This window comes from Passer montanus, unplaced genomic scaffold, assembly GCF_014805655.1.
Source record: "Passer montanus isolate IOZ18808 unplaced genomic scaffold, ASM1480565v1 scaffold21, whole genome shotgun sequence".
Lineage (NCBI taxonomy): Eukaryota > Metazoa > Chordata > Aves > Passeriformes > Passeridae > Passer > Passer montanus.
The window spans coordinates 7,988,975-8,006,071 of NW_024366703.1; the positions used below are offsets into that span (position 1 = coordinate 7,988,975).

Here is a 17,097-nt window from a genome sequence, read left to right on the forward strand (position 1 = left end):
CATTGTCTTATCCTCTTCAGCTAGGCCAGGGAAGGTTTAGGTTGGTCACTAGGAAAAATTTCTTCATGTAAACAGTGAGTGGAATTGGAGCAGACTGCCCAGGGAGCTCCTGGAGTCACGACCACCCCTGAAGTGTTTAAGACTGAACGTGGTATTTAGTGTCATGGTCTAGTTGACATGGTGTTGCTGGGTCACAGGCTGGATTCAATGATTTTAAAGAACTTTTCAGCCTAACTGATCCTGTGAGGTGGCACCTGGCCTCGGCCCAGACCCCAGCCATGGGGTGGCGGCCCCACGCTGGCCTAGAGACACAGCACCGCCTGGCATGCCCGGATACAACAGGGAAGACTACGAGGTACCCGGGGATGCTCCGTGTTTCCCACTCGGGGATGGGGATGGGGATCGGGATCGGGATCGGGACCTCCCTCAGGCTCCGCCCCCGCCCCTCAGCCCCACAGCGCCTCCCCCTGCGCGCAGGCGCGAACAGCTCGCGCCGCCCGGGCAGGCGCGTTGCGCAGGCGCAGAGCCGCCCCTGGCGGGCAGCGGGAGCTTGAAGCGCTGAGGGGAGCGCGGCACGGAAGGGCGGCTCCGCCGGTGCTTTCCTTCCTCGCCCCGGTCCCGGGGGGTTTGTGCTCCCCAGGGGGACTCCCTTCGCTACTCAGCCCTGCACGTCGGCGCTGTGGCTGCGTTGTTGGGGTGTAGCACCTCAGAACGAGCTCCACGGGTCTGTGGCTGTGCTTATGGCTGCCCAGCATTCATCCTGCTTCTCTGCGGGTGGAGAACTAGCAAGGCAAAAGTTTCAGTGTTAATAGTGTTGTGTTAAAAGTATTTAGCGTTAATAGAGCCTTTTGTTGTTGAGACAGTAAAAGGAGTGAGTGCCTTTATATAACGTAGCTATAAGCAGGAAAACTGAGGACGTAGTTACAGACGTACTCAAAGTGCAGAAGTCAAGTAAGTACTGAAAAGCAAAGTTGTCTTTTCCCCTTCTCATTCAAATTCTCTTTACTTGCTGGACAGATTTTTTTTTGTGCGGTGAACAGCATTGCTGGTTGAGAATGCCAAGGATTCTTAGTCGAAGATACAGCAGAAGGATTTTAAGAGTGCAGGAGATCTGTGTGAATATGCTGCCAAGTAACAGCATTAGCAAACCAGTGGAAAAACTATTTGTTATGGTTATTTAAAAACAAATTTGCATTAGAAAGTAAAGGCAGAGAATCGTAAGATTGCTTGGGTTTTTTAAAGCTATCTCTTAGACTTAAAATTATTTTGCTCCTTGGGAAGACTTACTATATATTTGTGATATACAGTATGCATAAGAATGATGTTGCTTTTTCTAGGCTCTTGCTTACAACAAGAAATAATAATATTAAGCTTCAATTATATTTAATGGATGCTGTGGGCTTCCTGTTTAATTGATAGATTGCTAAAATACCCAATTAACTAGACTCCTTACTAAGGTCTGGGTTTCTTTAATAGAGTACCATATGTTCAGTTTTGAACAGCTGTGTGAGGATGTTGACTTCTAAGATAAATGAGGACCTCCATGCTTTGGTATCAAGCCAGGAAGACCAGGGTTGCTGGGCTGTTAAGGCTCTGGCTTACTGAAGCTTTGGCAGCTTTCATCTGTGAAGAGGAAGCCCCTTGTGCCAGCCCTGTGTTGCCTGGTTTTGGTTTGCAGGATTTTATTCTTGAGAGGCTTCTGTTTCAAAGCCCGTAATTGCAATTTGCAGGTGAGTGGAAGTGTAGCTGTTGATTTTTCCAGCTGCATTCTGGTCATCAATTGCTAAATGAAATTAAACATTGCCAAATCGATTTGAAGTTGGCTCATGCTGGGAGGTGTGACTTAACCATTTTAATTAAGGTGCCTTTCTGAGTGAGCTTGGGATGTTATCTGTTAATCAAAACTTCCACCTGTGTGAGTAATTACTTTTTAAAGCAGCACCCCCAGAAGGATCAAATGAGACTGGATTGTTTTCAGAGACCAGGATATCCAATTATATTGTTCTGTAAAAAAGATTGTTTATATTTGTCGACAACAAAAACCTTCCTGGCTCCACAGAGCTTTAGGGGAAAAATAATATATAAAATGGATAAAATTTCTATAAATTAAATATATTTTATATAATTAAATATATGTTATATAAAGTTTATGTAAAATATATAAAATGGATGATAGAAGACTTTATGGCAGTTAGTAGTGTCATGCATCCTCTCAAAGAAAAGCTGTTCACAAAGCAAGATGCTACTTAGCACATGAAACAGTTGTGTAACTTATGCAGATGTCCTTTTTCAACATGCCAATTAGAAAATAAGCCTTAGAATTTCATATTAGAGCTTTTTACTCATTTCTGCAGCCAAGGGCTCCTTACAATCAGGTGACAATGACACCATAATTCATTGTGTCATTTAGCAGAGACAGCTGTTCATCTCGAGATGGAAGAGTCAGTGCTGGATAAATTGCCATCCTTGTGCAACACTCCAAAGGATTCTGGGGCACCACCTGCACAGGGGACTAGTTCAGGGAAACAGGTATGAAAACTTCCTACTTTTCCAATAATATCATTGTTCACAGTAACAAAATTGCTGGTGAAATCATCAAGGAGTCAGAAGTCACTGAGACAGTGCTTGCTGGAAGGCTGGAGACAGGCATCTTACACCTCTAGCTAGGAGGCTGTGCAGGTAGGGAATGTGCCTGGGGTACTTTGCTGTGAATATAAAGTGATGGAGCAATGTAACCCAATGTCATACTAATAAACTTAAATACTCTGTAGGGTGTGTGGTGGATTTTTTTTTTCTTCTTTGTTTTAACCTGTCATCTTCAGTTTTCTCAAATCCTAGTTTTCTGGGTTGCTGTGCATGCAGGATGATTTTCTGTGACTTCTCTCTGCAGTGGAACAAAGTACAATGCTTTCAGTTTGTATATTGTCCATAGTGCTGAGCTCTGCTTTGGTCTTACCCTGGGATATGAAATGGTGATACTGTCACACTCAGCATCCAGATCTCTGCAGGACAGGCCTGGTTTGAAAGTATTCCATAACTAATCCCTCACTCCTGTATTAGTGCATTTCTATAAATAAAAATGTTTGACACAGATTATAAAAAATAGTTATTCTGAAGAACAAAAAGTCTTTTTAGATGGTTGTGAATTATCTCAAAGAACATACCTCCATTAAACCTTACCTCCATTAAACTAGGGGGAAATTGATAGAATAAAATGAGCCAAGTTGAAATATGCCATTTTTTTTACATGAACACCAAATGAGTAAGTTTGCCTCAATAGAATACAGGATTTTGTCCAAGAAAATGTGAAGCCACACCTTTCCATATCTTGCAGCTGTGTGTGCAAGTACAAGTGAGAGGAAGAAGTTGACTTTGTTCAAGTTTTTGAAGGCTATACAGAGAATGAGGAAGTCTGGCTTTCAATGATAGTTAAATATATTACACATTCTGTGTAAATAATAACGATTGGTAAACAGTTATTTGATAAAAAATTAAGAATATTCTGACCACCTGGGTTTATTAATTTTATTTTTTAGCAAATGAGTGCAGCTCTGAGGGAGAGATTAAGGAAAACAAGGCGTTCATTTAATGCCAGTTTTACAGTGGCAAAGCGGCTCAAAATAGATTCTGAAGAAAAAGACACTGCTGGTGCTGCCACAGGGTGCTTGCCAGAGACACGGACAGACTGCTCCAGGTTACAAGATGGTGCTGGAAACCTGGAAGGAAATGGCACTGAACATACATGTTTCAAAAGTCCCTCACAGGAGAGTGATCCCAGTGGATCAGCACAGAATTCGGATGTGCTGCAGGTTGATCTTGGTCAGCAGCAGTCCCTTGAAGAGAAAGTAAAGCTGGAGAAACAAGTGCAAGAGAAGGAAGAGCTGCTTCGTAGGCTCAAAATGGTGAAGATGTATCGATCCAAGGTGAGGCAATACTTACTCACTGGTTCTTTACTGTGGTGCTTGTGTATTGTCTCAGTTAAGGCATTTTATAAGAATATCTGCAGGGTCTTAAAACCCCCATTATGTCAGCAGATGATGACTTTTTTTTGTTTGTCCCAATTTCAGAACAACCTGTCTGAGCTGCAGGCTTTGATAGTGAAGTGGAGGAGCAGCACCCAGCTGATGCTGTATGAGCTGCAGTCGGCCTTTTCTGCAGATGGCAGCAAAGTGAGTCTCACTCAGCTCATCGACACTTTTGGGTTAGAAGACCAGTTACTGCACTACAGCAGAACAGAAGAAGATTTTGTAGATGCATAACCTACAGCTGCAGAGAGCTTTCTTTGCACAGACAGAAGAGTAGACAATAAATTCTGAATAAATTCTGATTGTGTCAGAAGTGTTGGTCAGACAATGGACTTTATGCTTTGGTGTTAGGAGGTGAAGCTGTGTGCATACATACAGTAGGCACTGTAAAAGACATTACTTAATGGAAAAAAAATCAAACTGGTGATCGGACTTTATGCTTTGGTGTTAGGAGGTTTTCTCCAGACATACTTGTGAAGCTGTGTGCATACATACAGTAGGCACTGTAAAAGACATTACTTAATGGAAAAAAAATCAAACTGGTGATGTTTTGGAGAATCTGGCTTAAGGACTTGGTCAGTGAATTTTTATTTAATAAAAATAAAATGAAGTCATTGTTTTATGGGTAGAAAGCAGTCAATTTTTTTATTAGTGTCTGCATGGTTACTTGTATGGAAATAACTCAAATTGTCAATTCTGTTTATGTTCAGATGGGGAAGAGTTCAGTTTGTTTATAGATACACTCATTTTACACATGTCTTCCTGGTGCCAGTCAGCCAGTGAAGGCTAATGATAGCAGTTTGTGAGTTAAGTGAAGATAACTAATTTTCATTATGGTAATATTCCAGAGCTGAGATAAGATGTTTTCACTAGCTTTAGCTCCTACTGAGGGAAATGTGTCATAATGCAGTTGCTTTCAGGTCCTGGTGCAGACAGTCTCTTCAGAGCTGCTGTCTCATAAGCATTCTGCTACAGCCTGAGGTAATAGAAGGGAAGGCAAGAAAATTGAAACCAACTTTCTATTCTACTATATCTGAGAGCCAAGGTGTTTTCTCTCTTCAAATAAATAAGAAAAACAAGGCCTTGTTTAATGGGATTGCTTCAAACACAGCATCATAAAGCTGAATAAATCTTTACAATTTCATTTATTCTCCAACAAATGCCTTTTTTGAAAGTTGTTTTTATTTAACTTGAAATTGCTTATTTTCTCATCATGGTACCTTTTGTTTTTTATTTTCCCTAAAATCACTGCTTCTCAAGTGTAACAATACATAAATCTTAATGACTATACAACTCTCCCTGTTAGGAATCTTGTTTTCTTATTGGTTATACCCTCCCTCTTTTGTTTGCAGGTGCTATATCCTGTGTCCTTAATAAGGGAGTAATTTCTTAGCTCAAGAGAAAGAAAATCAAAGATCATACAGAACCTTTTAACCATTGGTAAGGCTCATTAGACTTCAGCCTGTACCTACAACTTGCTCTTGAGCATACTGACTCTTGCTGTCCGGAGAGAATTAATGCAGAACAGCCTTTATTGCAAATCACATTTTGAGTATTAAAGCACTATTCCTCTGCCTTTTTGGGCATGTGCAAAAAGATGATGGTGCCTGGTGCAGGGGCCAGTTATCTTCCCCAAGGTTGGAATGATGCTGCTTCTAGGGCAGTTTCAGCAGAAAGACAAAAGGTCTTGTAGTAAGTGAGATGTAATTAGAATCCTTACAAATCCCACTTAGAGATGGCAAAGCAAAAAAAGATGTACAGGATCACAACTGACATAGTAGAATTTTAAGCTAAGGTCTCAAAGCTACAATGTCACTTTATGAAAGGAGAAGGATTGACACAGACCATGGAGTGGGAAAATGAAAAGCAGGGAGAATGCCCAAGAAGGTAGATCAGGCTCCAGCAGTAGTGAAGGGATCACAACTGACATAGCAGACTTTAAAGCTAAGGTCTCGAAGCTACAATGAAAGGGGTTTAGATGCCATGTCACTTTATGAAAGGAGAAGGATTGATACAGAGCATGGAGCAGGGAAGTGAAAAGCAGGGAGAATGCCCAAGAAGGTAGATCGGGCTCCAGCAGTAGTTAACTTTATCACAGGTTCTTTATTTTTCTGTGGTGGAAGGAGCTGGCAGGAAAATACATTGCATCTCAGTGTAAAGGGATGGGAGATGCCAGCAACTATTTCAGGAGGCCAGATGCTTCCAAACCTGGTTTTCTTGTCATTGTGCCCGTGGCAGCAGCCACAGTTCCTGCTGGCTGTGGGTGATTATACCACAATGAGGCACAGCTGCCTTTGGGACAAGGCCAGGTTGCACACATGGTTGTTTTCTGTAATGAGCTATATGGTTTACATAATAACACCAGTAGAAATAAATCTCATCAACTGTAATATAATGGGGTTAAGGCCAGGTATAAAAAATACAAATCAGACAACCATGCATCTTTCAAATGGAAGTTATTTAAAGGAATTGCAGAAGAAACAATTTGTGGAAAGAAAAGTTCAGAGGGAAGAATCAGCTGTCAAAAGTCTTTTCCCTTAGATAAGACCATGGTGTTATTAATCTATTATTAATCTCTGATTTTTAAATAATATTTAGTGTTCTTGGATTCCAACTCTCAATTTCTGATTGAAGAATTGCAAGCTGTTTTTCCTGTTCCCTTATAAGGTTCCGTAGATATTTCTGCTTCAGAATCTCTTGGTAACGCTGCCTTGTGATCTCTTCAGAAATATCCCTTGTGTCTGCAGAAAACAAAGTATCAGTGTTAGCTTGTGCTCACTGTGTAGTCTATATGGGACCTGTCCTGAGGTTATTCCAATTTCTGTATAAACAGGCAAGCATTTTAAAAAAGGCTCACAGTTGGGTTTAAGAGCCATTATAGTACTGAATAAAGCAAAATATTCCAAAAAGGCACTGGGCATGCTTTCTTTAGCTTCCAGCAAGTACCCAGTGTGTTGCCAATCTGTAACTGTTTTCCACTAGTGGAAAGATCTCTCTTAAGTTTTCCTAATAGTGAATACTATTCTTAGCTCCACATTACTTTCTCTTCTCTTGGAAGGGTGGAAAGAAGCCCATTGAACAGCTCTCAGAAAAAAATGAAAGCATGTTGCCTAATGAAGTTATTAATGACTGTAATATTTTGAATTGAACATTTCCAGGAATTCAGCTAGCTTTGGTTAAAAAGCTACAAGAGTCTCCAGGTAACTCTTCAGTAACCATGTTAGTTTTGGCAGGAAGGACTCTGCTCACTGTGCAAACACACAACAGACAGGCATTCCTTGCCCCTCAGCTGATGCTGGAGAACTGCACTGTCCAGCCTTGGAGTTATTTTCTGAATGTTTTTGCTTGTGCCTTAAGTGCATCACTGGACTCACCAGCTGCCTCGAAGATGTGCATCCTTTCTGACACAGAGACAAGCATTTCCTTCAGCTGCAGGCTGAGCTCGTAGTTCTCTTGCTCTTTCAGACAGATGCACTTCTTCAGCTCTCTGACTTTTTTCTGATGGTTTTTCACATTCTTCTTGTGCAACTGTCCATTTTGGGATGAATAAAGCAAATATATGAGGTCATACAAAAACTGTTTAGACAAACTTATGATGAAAAGTTATAATTTTAAGCACTGTGTTGTACCTTGATAAACTCTCATGTATGTTGATTTGACTAGTAGCACATGGTAAGCTTCACTTTGTAAAGCGTCTATCACACATGGTATCTCAGTTTACAGAGTTCTAATTTAAGGAACAGCCAAGGAATAAAGAGGTATAGGTCAGGAAGAGAGACATATTAAAGACAAAACTTAAAAGGCAAAGGGAGAAAAGGAAGTCAATGGAATCAGTGAGTTAAGGACATGCTCTAAGCTGCTGATGCTGATGGATGGGCTGTAAAGGGACAAGATAATACTAAAGCTTAAAGAGGAAGCTGATGCCAACTAGCACAACTTGGAGAAAATCCAGTGAAACCACTTAAAAAAAGGACAGTCATAATTTGAATGATGAAATACATGAAGTAGCCAGCAAATCAGATTGTTGTGTCTCTTATTTTGAATACAAAGGGGAGGGATACTTTGAACAGGCTGGTGCTCCTGGAGAGACATTAAACAGTGAAGATCAAAAGAATGCTCCATTAGAAATGGAGGAGCGACTTTTCTAGGCAATGCTGTGTAAGAAACGATTAGCACATCTGCATTCAGATGCTCAGGATAGGAAAGTATTTAATTCCAGTAACAGAGCAAGTAGACAGGCTTCATCTCTGCAGCAATCCATGTGTGATGACTGCTTCCAAACACTTGAGAACTGCTGCTGTAGACAGCACAGCTCAAGTTGAGTAAACTATTGAAAGGCAGATAGACAAATACATTATATTTCTATATTTATATCTATATATCTGTGTGTCTCTGAGATGTGGTGGTTCCCTTGGATTTACCTTATCCATGACACCAAGGCTCTGCTCCATCCCTGCTAGGTGCTGAGCAATGTGGGTCTCATAGTTATGCACAGTTAGGAACTGAAGAAATAAAACCAGAAAGAAATTACCACATGCCTGTTCATTCTTAACAATTCCACTCTTCTATGAAGAAAATCACACTATGTGAAACTCAAAACACTGGAATTCTGCAGTGGTAAAGCTCACTAGTGATCATAAATGGACCTTGTAAGGATATGCTTGGATGCTGTGTCAGTACTAGACTGTGCAGCTGTTAAAAAGGATGTTTTCTCTTTATAGTGGAAACAAGGGCCAAATAAGTATGCTGAGGCTGTCAAAAACCACACGCTATGCTTTTGCTTGTAATCTAAGCTAACATAGCTGGAGGCCTAAGACAGTCTGTCTTTAGGCTAGAGAGGAAGATTATTATTTTCTGTCTAGTGGCTTCCTAATAATTCTTACTTCTTTTATTCTATCTGCATAGTAACTGACATATCAGAGAATTTATTGATTTATTTCCTTGAGCACACTGCTACTAAAATACCTCTTTATCAAAGGACAAATGGTAAACCCCATAATGTTTTATGGATCTATTACAGGCAGTACCTAGGTTTCTGTAGATGTAGATTCATCCTTCCAGAGTACTGTCCCACCATAGTGACAGGCAGAATCCTGTGGAATGTTCTAGTTAGAGGAGGAGAAACAGGAAAGACCCAGAAGGGACTCCTTGCCTACAGGATTAAACTTCTTTCACTCACTGCTTCATTAACAGCCCTCATTCCAAATGGTCTCAAGTCTTTGCTCACACACATTTTTATAAGCCATCTTTCTTTCCATTCCTGTTGTTGGGGTATCTGTTACCTTGTCTTTCCTACTAACCCCGTATTTCTAATCAAAAAGTGACCTATGTCAATTCCCTCAGGGCATTCAAATTCTGATTAAACTGGTAAATGCCTTTACTATGGGCAGTTTAACTCTCTCTGAAGGGCAAGAGCTCTGCTCATCAGTTTAATGAACTGAGCTAACGGCAACACTGGTGATAAATATGCCACAAGAATTTTTCAATGCACTGTCACAACACCTCTTTGGAAAGCTGTTTTGGTGATTGGTGTTAGTAATGAAAATCCTGTGGCTGTGATTCAGAACAAGCATTTTGTGGACCAGCAATACAAAAGATTAAGCAAAACATATGTTTTAAATTTTCTTCTAATCCTTTGATTGAACTGCAATATCCTTAACTGCTGTCCAACACTTTCCTTTTTCTCTGTGCTTTATAGCTGTCCCCACTGCCTATCTCCAACCTACCCATCCTTCAACATCCCTTACTCCAAACCTTTATGCCACCCACATCATCACCATATGACCATAAAATTTCCCTACAGTCTTTTACATCCCATAATACCCTCAGGCTTTCCCTACAGCCTTTCTTCTTCCTCCTTTCTTCTCCCAGTGGTATCCTTGGCTGTGTCCCACAACCTTTACCTCTTTCTCCTGGCCTGCCAGCTGGGCTGGTTCGAAGCTGGGTAGGTGCTGACACGCTGCCCCTCCTGCCTGCCGGGCATGGCACACAACTCCCTGCTCTGCTGCTGGGCCAGCGAATGGCAGCGAGAGGGTGGGACTCGGGGGGGCTCCCCTGGGAACGCTCAGGCTCCGAGCAGAGCGAAGTTAAAAAAATGTCTGTGCCGATACCAGATGGGGGCCTCAGATCTTCCACTTAAAAGGACTGCTCGATTTAAGAGATCTGTTCCTTGTGGCTGCAAAATCCTGATTCCTTATTTAACATCAATTTTGAAACACTAAGACTTAGAAATAATTCTGCCTTAATTTACACTGTAACATCCCAAAGAATTTCATCACTGCCCAATCTCATGAGTAAGACTTCCCTTTGAAAGCTGAATTGTTGACCTATTAGGAATCATGTTTCTCTAGGAATAAGAGAAAGATGAGGTATACATATAAAACTATCTTTCTTATAGGTATAGGCAGCATAATTTTCTGCAGTTAAAATATAAATCAGAAAAAGCAACTCACTAGCTGGCAATCTTTTGAAATGGGTAGGATTACAATATCCCGAGCCTTCTCTTTCAGATCTTGTATCTGCATTTTCATTTTCTTGTGTTCCCATTCCAGCTGTATTATCCCTTTAGAGAAGTCCTTAAATTCTACCATGGCAGTAATTTTTTTTTCTCCTTGAGCCTAAAAAAATAGATCAGTCTTAATTAACACACTTAACAGATTATGGAATAATTGTTTGCAACAAGATGGGCAAGTTTCCAAAGTCATAATTTTAGTCAATTAAACATGCTATACTGCATGCCTCTTTTCAGACTTTGCACCAGATGGTTATCTTTTAAGGAAGTTCATTCTCTTTCATGCTTTGTGTCACAGCCTTAGATCATAGAAATAGATGAAGAAAATGACAACTAACCTCTCCCTCTCTCTATCTATCTTAGATAAGAATGGAAAGGCATTTTAGGTCTACAAAATACAAGCTTCCTCTGTTTAAGGCATTTTGCAGATGTTACTGAAGGTTTTGTGCAGTAGCAGTAAAAGAGAATTTTTGTACAGCTAGAATGCCTTAAAAAAAGAACATTTCATGAGGGTATGAAAAACAGTTTTAACTATCATCACCAATTTCACCTTACATAAAAAATGATTAATTTCTAAATTTAATGTGAGCCACTATTTGAATGCTTCTTAACATGACTGTAAGTTTGCCTCTAGGGAATTTTTGGACTGGTGCCCATGAGATTAGCATTTTCTAGTTACAATGTGTGTGTAAGTGATGGTGTGTCTAAAGACTGTCACCATTTCATTGATCTGAACTGTATTGATCAAACATCAAGAAAGCAGTCTGCACTGCAATCTCTACATCATGAGAGGAGACATTAGAGAATGCTTAATAGTGTCTAGATTACAATTGAGCCTGCTGGTGTGTTGTAATGAATTGAAACTAGATGTCAGACTGGAGAAAAAGCTGAGCCCCTGAAGGACAATACATTTGTTTAGAAAGCTTAAATTTCCTCCAGATAATGTAAATTACCGCAAGACTGCAATTCAGTTCCTCAACAACACTCCTATCAATGAGAACAGCATCACTGTACTCTGGGATCTGAGTACTTTCCAATTCCACCTGTCCTTGTTTTAGCAAAAACTGGACAATCAAATTCTGCTGAAGCTTCATCTTCTCCTCCTTCAGCCTAAGATGGCAGAAAACAAAAACAGCATTCAGTGATTTCAACAGGATTATATAAATCCTCCCATGATTCTCAGTGTTTACATTTATTACTGGTAGGTGGTATGTTCATGTAGGCTTACTCTTTTACAGACTCTGTCTTCTATTTGCTGCTAAAGTGACTACAAAATCTGAAACTTCTGGTATATATATACTTAAAGTTTTCAAGCACTGGATTCAGTTTAATATACACTAGCAATGTTCTGGGGAAAATGTTATTACTGAAATGAAATCTTAATATCCATTGAAAAGAAAACAGAAGAGACTTCCAGCCAGGGCACATTTTCCTGTATAATTAATTTACTTTGGAATTTATGAAACCTAGATAAAAGAGTGCAGGAGAACAGAGGTGTATAATTTTGTTGGTAACTTTTGGTTCTGTGTTAGTGGAGTATTAAAGATCAGCTGAACATAGGAAAAGACAAAAATTACCAAGTGAGCTCTTGGAAAGTGTTCTCTAATTCTGACTTCATCTTGTCATTTTCACCCGTTCTTCTCCGGAGACAGGCCTGCATCTCTGACAGTGCTAGGGCCTTCCATTTCACCTAGGCAAGCAACATTGTCACATTCCCAACCTTTTCAACTTCATCAGTATGTCAGGGCAAGCTTCCTCGAGGACAGAAAAGCCAAGTTCTTAAGAAGACATCTGTATATGTAAATATGCAGCCCTGTATTTTGAGAATCTCAGTAAAGCATATGAGAGATAAAGGTTACAATCCTTATACTCTGCTCAGGAAATTATTTGTTCATATATGAATAGTTTATTCATGTGAAGGGAAATCATATTTGCTTCTCTTTTGGTCAAATTTCATGTATATCTGTCTCTGGATAATTCAGATTTATTCATTCATGCTTTTATAATGAACAAATATATCTCCAGAACCACCTTTTGTTAAGAATTGCTCTTTATAGTCTAGAAAAGTATTGGAATGCATTGGTGCAAGTGTAGAATCAAAGAGGATGACTTAAACAAGTAATAGGAATCAAATACCTTATAGTTTTTTTGGTATGGATAGAGAAAAGGAAAATTATGGGTTTTTTATTTTTAATGAAACCATATCAAGGTCACAATCATTCTGATCAAATCCATCCATATTAATATGCTAATTTTTCCTCTGAAGAACTATAGCTAGAACTAGAGAATAGGTTCACCTGTTATTCTGAATTGAATGTAGCCAGAACAAACTTTCAAAGGCCAATGGAGTATATGTATCCTGCATTGTTATTTCACCACTAGCTTGACCCTATGTGACAGCTCCACTAAAGTTTAAGACTCAAAAATATCAAGAAGTATATGGGCAAAATAAAGAATTTTACATACCAGCTCTTCATTCTCCATTTTATTTCGTCTAGCTAGACAAAAATGTTGCCACATGGACTGGTCTAATCCACTAGGCATGTGCTCAGGACTATCCAGTTCATCCATGGCTTTCATTAAACGGGAAACTGCATCTTGGTAATTCTCAGGTGATCCCTTCACATAGGGGTTAGCTGTGTCAAGGAGGGTTTCTGTATTTGGGGTCCTAGAGCACACACAGAGCATAGATAGGATTGTGCTTTGTATTTTCTGTTGCATAGCAGAAGGTCACAAAAAAATAAGAATGTTTCATACTCTCAATCTCTTGCAAAAAGCAAATAGATAAGACTATACAAAATAAGAATATTGTCTTGGAATCTGATGATTGCTTAGATTGCATTTAAAATAGATTTTGTGGAGTAAATAAGGAAATGTATATTAAAATAGCAATTTTCAGTGTGATGGGAAATTAGCTATTGTTACTATCCCATAAAAAGCAGGCAATATAATTTAGACTATTAGAATAAGTAGTATTCTCATTCTTGACTAATGAGGAATATTAGTATTTAAACAATGGAATCAGAGGGGATCTTACTCTGGTCGATGTTTGTAAAGTTGTAAAAGCTCCTCAAAGAGATTGCCAGGTATATGAGCAAACTGCTTCATAAAATCATGTTCCAGGCTCTGGGGGTGGGGAAGAAAGCTTTCTTGTTACCACAATATTATTTTTTAAAACAGCATCAACTTGCCCATATCTTAGAAATACAGGATACAGTGCTTTTCCAAGTGCTCCCAAACATCACAGGAATCTGCACTATTTCATAAATTCTTCAATGCACACACTGTCCTTTACTGCCTAATTTCATTGATCAGTGAGTTGGCCAGAACTCTTGCTTACAGAGCAGTACATTCTTCTCATTATGAAGATACAATATTAATTTTTCAATTCTGAAACTCCTTGTGTTTTCAAAAGTCTCACCTCCTCTTCATGTAATGCCTCTTTATAGGGGCCTGTGCAAGCCTCAACACCATGTTTTGCACTCAGGATTTTTCTTGCACCCTTGACCTATAGTAAAACCAAGAGATTTCAGGAATGAAAAAGCCAGCAGAAGCAGTGAATGGCTATTCACATACAGTGATGAAGCTCACACCTTCTTATTTCTAGAGATAACCTTGTGAGCTATTTTAAGTAACCATACAGTGCCTTCTTCAGGGTCACTTGTAGGTACTGCTGGAAGATGAAGTGCTGTGAAATTAAACAAACCTGCTGCTTAAGAATGTAACAAATTTGTGTAAGAAATGCTTATAAGACTTTTGAAATATTGAATGTAACTATGTATGTTGATACCTTTTTTTCTATAGAGATTTTACTTTCCTGTCATCTCAGGTAAGACCAGTCAAAAAATCTCAGATGTTGTTCAGTGGAGAGTTCTTAACTTTAGAATGCAATTTCCCCATTGTCATGGCAGAGTTCTGCTATGTGTCAGGATACTAAAGTAATGTTTTAAAGGGGCTGTTAAATGCTAATACTCTGCTGGGGAGACAGTTTTGCTGTATGACAAACTTGTTGTTGTGACAGTTTTTGATGGTTTCAATGGACCAAAACTTGTACCAATGGGACCATTTAGAAAATGATGGGGAAAAAAAAAATTGAAAATTGTAAGCTGGTATACACTTGGCCTCAGATGGCTTTAAAACTAGTCCAGCCAATTCAGTGGTGGGAGTTTAGATGCCTGTTTGGAATCCCTCCCTGCAGCCCACAATGGGCTGCTGGCAGCTCCAAACACACACCTCTGCACAGGCTGAGCAGGAGAGCTGACGTGTGGAGGCAGCAGTGTATTTATTATCTGAGGACTCATGAATGGCTCCATGAAGACAAAGTGGGCAAATGGGATAATATTGTCCCAAAGATCTGGGATAATATTGTCCCAGAACCAGCCTGCAGACTACACGGTAAGAGACTTGCATTGAAACCTAGACCTACTACTGTTCTTTCAGCTTGATACCAGGTACAAAAGAGTATTATATGTAGCAAACAAATAGCAGCATGCCCTTCTGAATGTATGAAGTTTTACCAAAGAACTCCAGATGAACTGAGCTGAGTACCTATCAACAAAACCAGAGGTATTTATAATGTATGTCACCAGTACAAATTGAAAAAAGAAAAAGACTCTGTAAATTGTCAGAAAGTCCTTTATGGCAAGATTTTGGTTTGGGAAGAGCAGACTTCACATGATATTGTACTGTAAACATTACACTACTCCTAACTACAGCATTCCAAATGATAACTTACTTTTTCTTTCTTCTTTTTCATAAGGAATTTATGAAGTCCAGCTTCTCTGGTGTCCAACTCTTCATCCAACAGTAAAGCATAAATGAGATTGATTATTTTGAGTTCTTCCTGTGAAGTGATTGTAATAAAAAAGTTAAAATTTCTGCTGCACAGAGCAGATGAAAAATTAATGCTTTTTTGAAATACCTGGTAGATGACCATCTGTGATTTCAGTTTCTTTTCAGAGAGTTTGCGGACAATCTCATCAAATTTTTGTGTTGTTTCCTTGATGGAAGCTTCAATTTTGTTCCATTCATTTCTCAGAAACTGGGGAAGGCAAGGACAAGAGCAGCAATATTACATCTGGAGGAACAAGTAATTTTTATGTCTCTCTCAATATATATCTATATATATGAGATGATGGAGAATGCACAATATAGAAATGTATAATTCAGCCAAACGGACACAGAAATTACTTGTTTGGAAAGAGAGTTCTGCCAGGCTACAAAGTTATGTTGTTCCAATACAACTTTGAAGAATAAATATAATTTTATTATTTGGGTATGGCATCAGCAACTCTGGGAATGAAACTGAAAAACACATTTTAGAAATACTGGTACATTTGTGAAGGAAAATTACCTTCTTAGGATATCACAACTTTTACAAGTTTTTGCCCATAGTAACTGTTATAAATGGAGACTGCCTGATTCTATCTAAAGATTTATTTAATATGCCATATGATCTTTGATGATCATTTATTGTTAGTTTATCCTATTTATTAGTATTCATTTTTAGAAGCTGCTTCTGAAAAAGATTGGAAGCTTTGGTCATGAGCACTGTGAACAAACCCATCTTTTCCTCATTTTAATTTACCTGTCTATAATCTTCTTTTTCTTCATTCAGTTCCTTGACTTTTTTCTCATATTCTTCAAATATTTTCTTTTCTTCTTCAGTCCAAAGATCCTCGGGTCTGGATACAAAAACAGGTGGAGGAATATCCTGGAAGTATTTAACAATAATATGCTTAAAAAGCAATACTGAGTCTACATCAGCACACTAAGAAACTACAGCATGCACTAAATTTAACAAAAGGTATTTCTTAGTAAGGGACAAGCCTTGAGTCAAAGTAACATTTATATTCTGTTGCTTTGGTCTGTTACTTGCACCGTGTATCAATATTGTAATTGATCTTGCAAAATACAACGATTTGGTACTCAAATACTACTGGCAGTACAAGATACACCAAATTTTCTGTTTCAGAATCCCAAACCTAACTCCATGCTCATGTAAACTTCTATGTGGAGTCCTAATTTTCCAAAACAGATTGATTTCAGTGGAGTGCTTGGGTCTGCCCTACCCTTTTTATGTGGCAGCTCTTCACATCCTTTCTTTCCTCTGTTGCTGTACTATCTATATTTGGTGAGTTTAATGAAACACAGTGTTTTTTTCTAAGATCACAGCCTTCCCCCAGTAATATAGTTGTTATAATGGGAATATATTAGATGTACATTAAATAGATTATGTTTCTACAGTATTCCACTGTAATAGGAACAGGTGTTGATAGTTAATTCTACACAGACAGTAGAATCTTGTGGTTTTTTTCTGTGTATGCTTTCTTATGAAGTCTCTCTGGTCATAATGCAATTCTACAGTTCTCCAGCTTTCTTTGGACACTGAGGTTGGAGATATTTGCTGGTTGAATTTCACATTGCAAGAAGAGCCCACAGGTTTTCTAAAGGACATGGCATAAACACATCTCACCATTTTCAAAATGTCTTCCCTCCTGATTTCCAGCACTCCACCCATCATGTCATCAAGAGCACGCAGTCTTTCATCATCCTGGAAAG

At 39.1% G+C, this 17,097-nt stretch overlaps 2 protein-coding genes across 4 annotated transcripts in view; one reads left to right on the plus strand and one right to left on the minus strand.

Moving 5' to 3' along the window:
• Positions 1 to 538: 538 nt before the first annotated feature.
• On the plus strand, positions 539 to 5,173 carry SFR1 (SWI5 dependent homologous recombination repair protein 1). 3 transcript variants are annotated; one of them, XM_039709334.1, is made up of 6 exons: positions 539 to 951; positions 1,679 to 1,730; positions 2,411 to 2,529; positions 3,537 to 3,923; positions 4,068 to 4,379; positions 4,480 to 5,173. In XM_039709334.1, exons 3-5 carry the CDS (start codon positions 2,434 to 2,436, stop codon positions 4,257 to 4,259), a joined length of 675 nt encoding a protein of 224 aa, XP_039565268.1. In that variant the 5' UTR covers positions 539 to 951; positions 1,679 to 1,730; positions 2,411 to 2,433; the 3' UTR covers positions 4,260 to 4,379; positions 4,480 to 5,173. The 3 variants fall into 3 exon arrangements, with proteins under 3 accessions (XP_039565268.1, XP_039565267.1, XP_039565269.1); XM_039709333.1 differs by lacking the exon at positions 1,679 to 1,730; XM_039709335.1 differs by lacking the exons at positions 1,679 to 1,730; positions 2,411 to 2,529 and adding an exon at positions 2,573 to 2,679.
• A 772-nt stretch (positions 5,174 to 5,945) lies between these two features.
• Positions 5,946 to 17,097, minus strand: part of CFAP43 (cilia and flagella associated protein 43) — a 43,631-nt gene continuing 32,479 nt past the window's right edge. Inside the window, exons 27-39 of the mRNA XM_039709072.1 lie at positions 17,012 to 17,089; positions 16,124 to 16,249; positions 15,458 to 15,577; positions 15,272 to 15,379; positions 13,958 to 14,044; positions 13,574 to 13,662; positions 13,003 to 13,204; positions 12,114 to 12,226; positions 11,490 to 11,646; positions 10,478 to 10,642; positions 8,447 to 8,527; positions 7,400 to 7,553; positions 5,946 to 6,766 (exon numbers count right to left, since the gene is read on the minus strand). Coding sequence (XP_039565006.1) covers positions 6,609 to 6,766; positions 7,400 to 7,553; positions 8,447 to 8,527; positions 10,478 to 10,642; positions 11,490 to 11,646; positions 12,114 to 12,226; positions 13,003 to 13,204; positions 13,574 to 13,662; positions 13,958 to 14,044; positions 15,272 to 15,379; positions 15,458 to 15,577; positions 16,124 to 16,249; positions 17,012 to 17,089 — 1,638 coding nt within the window. The 3' untranslated portion in view covers positions 5,946 to 6,608. The remainder of the gene's footprint in view (positions 6,767 to 7,399; positions 7,554 to 8,446; positions 8,528 to 10,477; positions 10,643 to 11,489; positions 11,647 to 12,113; positions 12,227 to 13,002; positions 13,205 to 13,573; positions 13,663 to 13,957; positions 14,045 to 15,271; positions 15,380 to 15,457; positions 15,578 to 16,123; positions 16,250 to 17,011; positions 17,090 to 17,097) is intronic.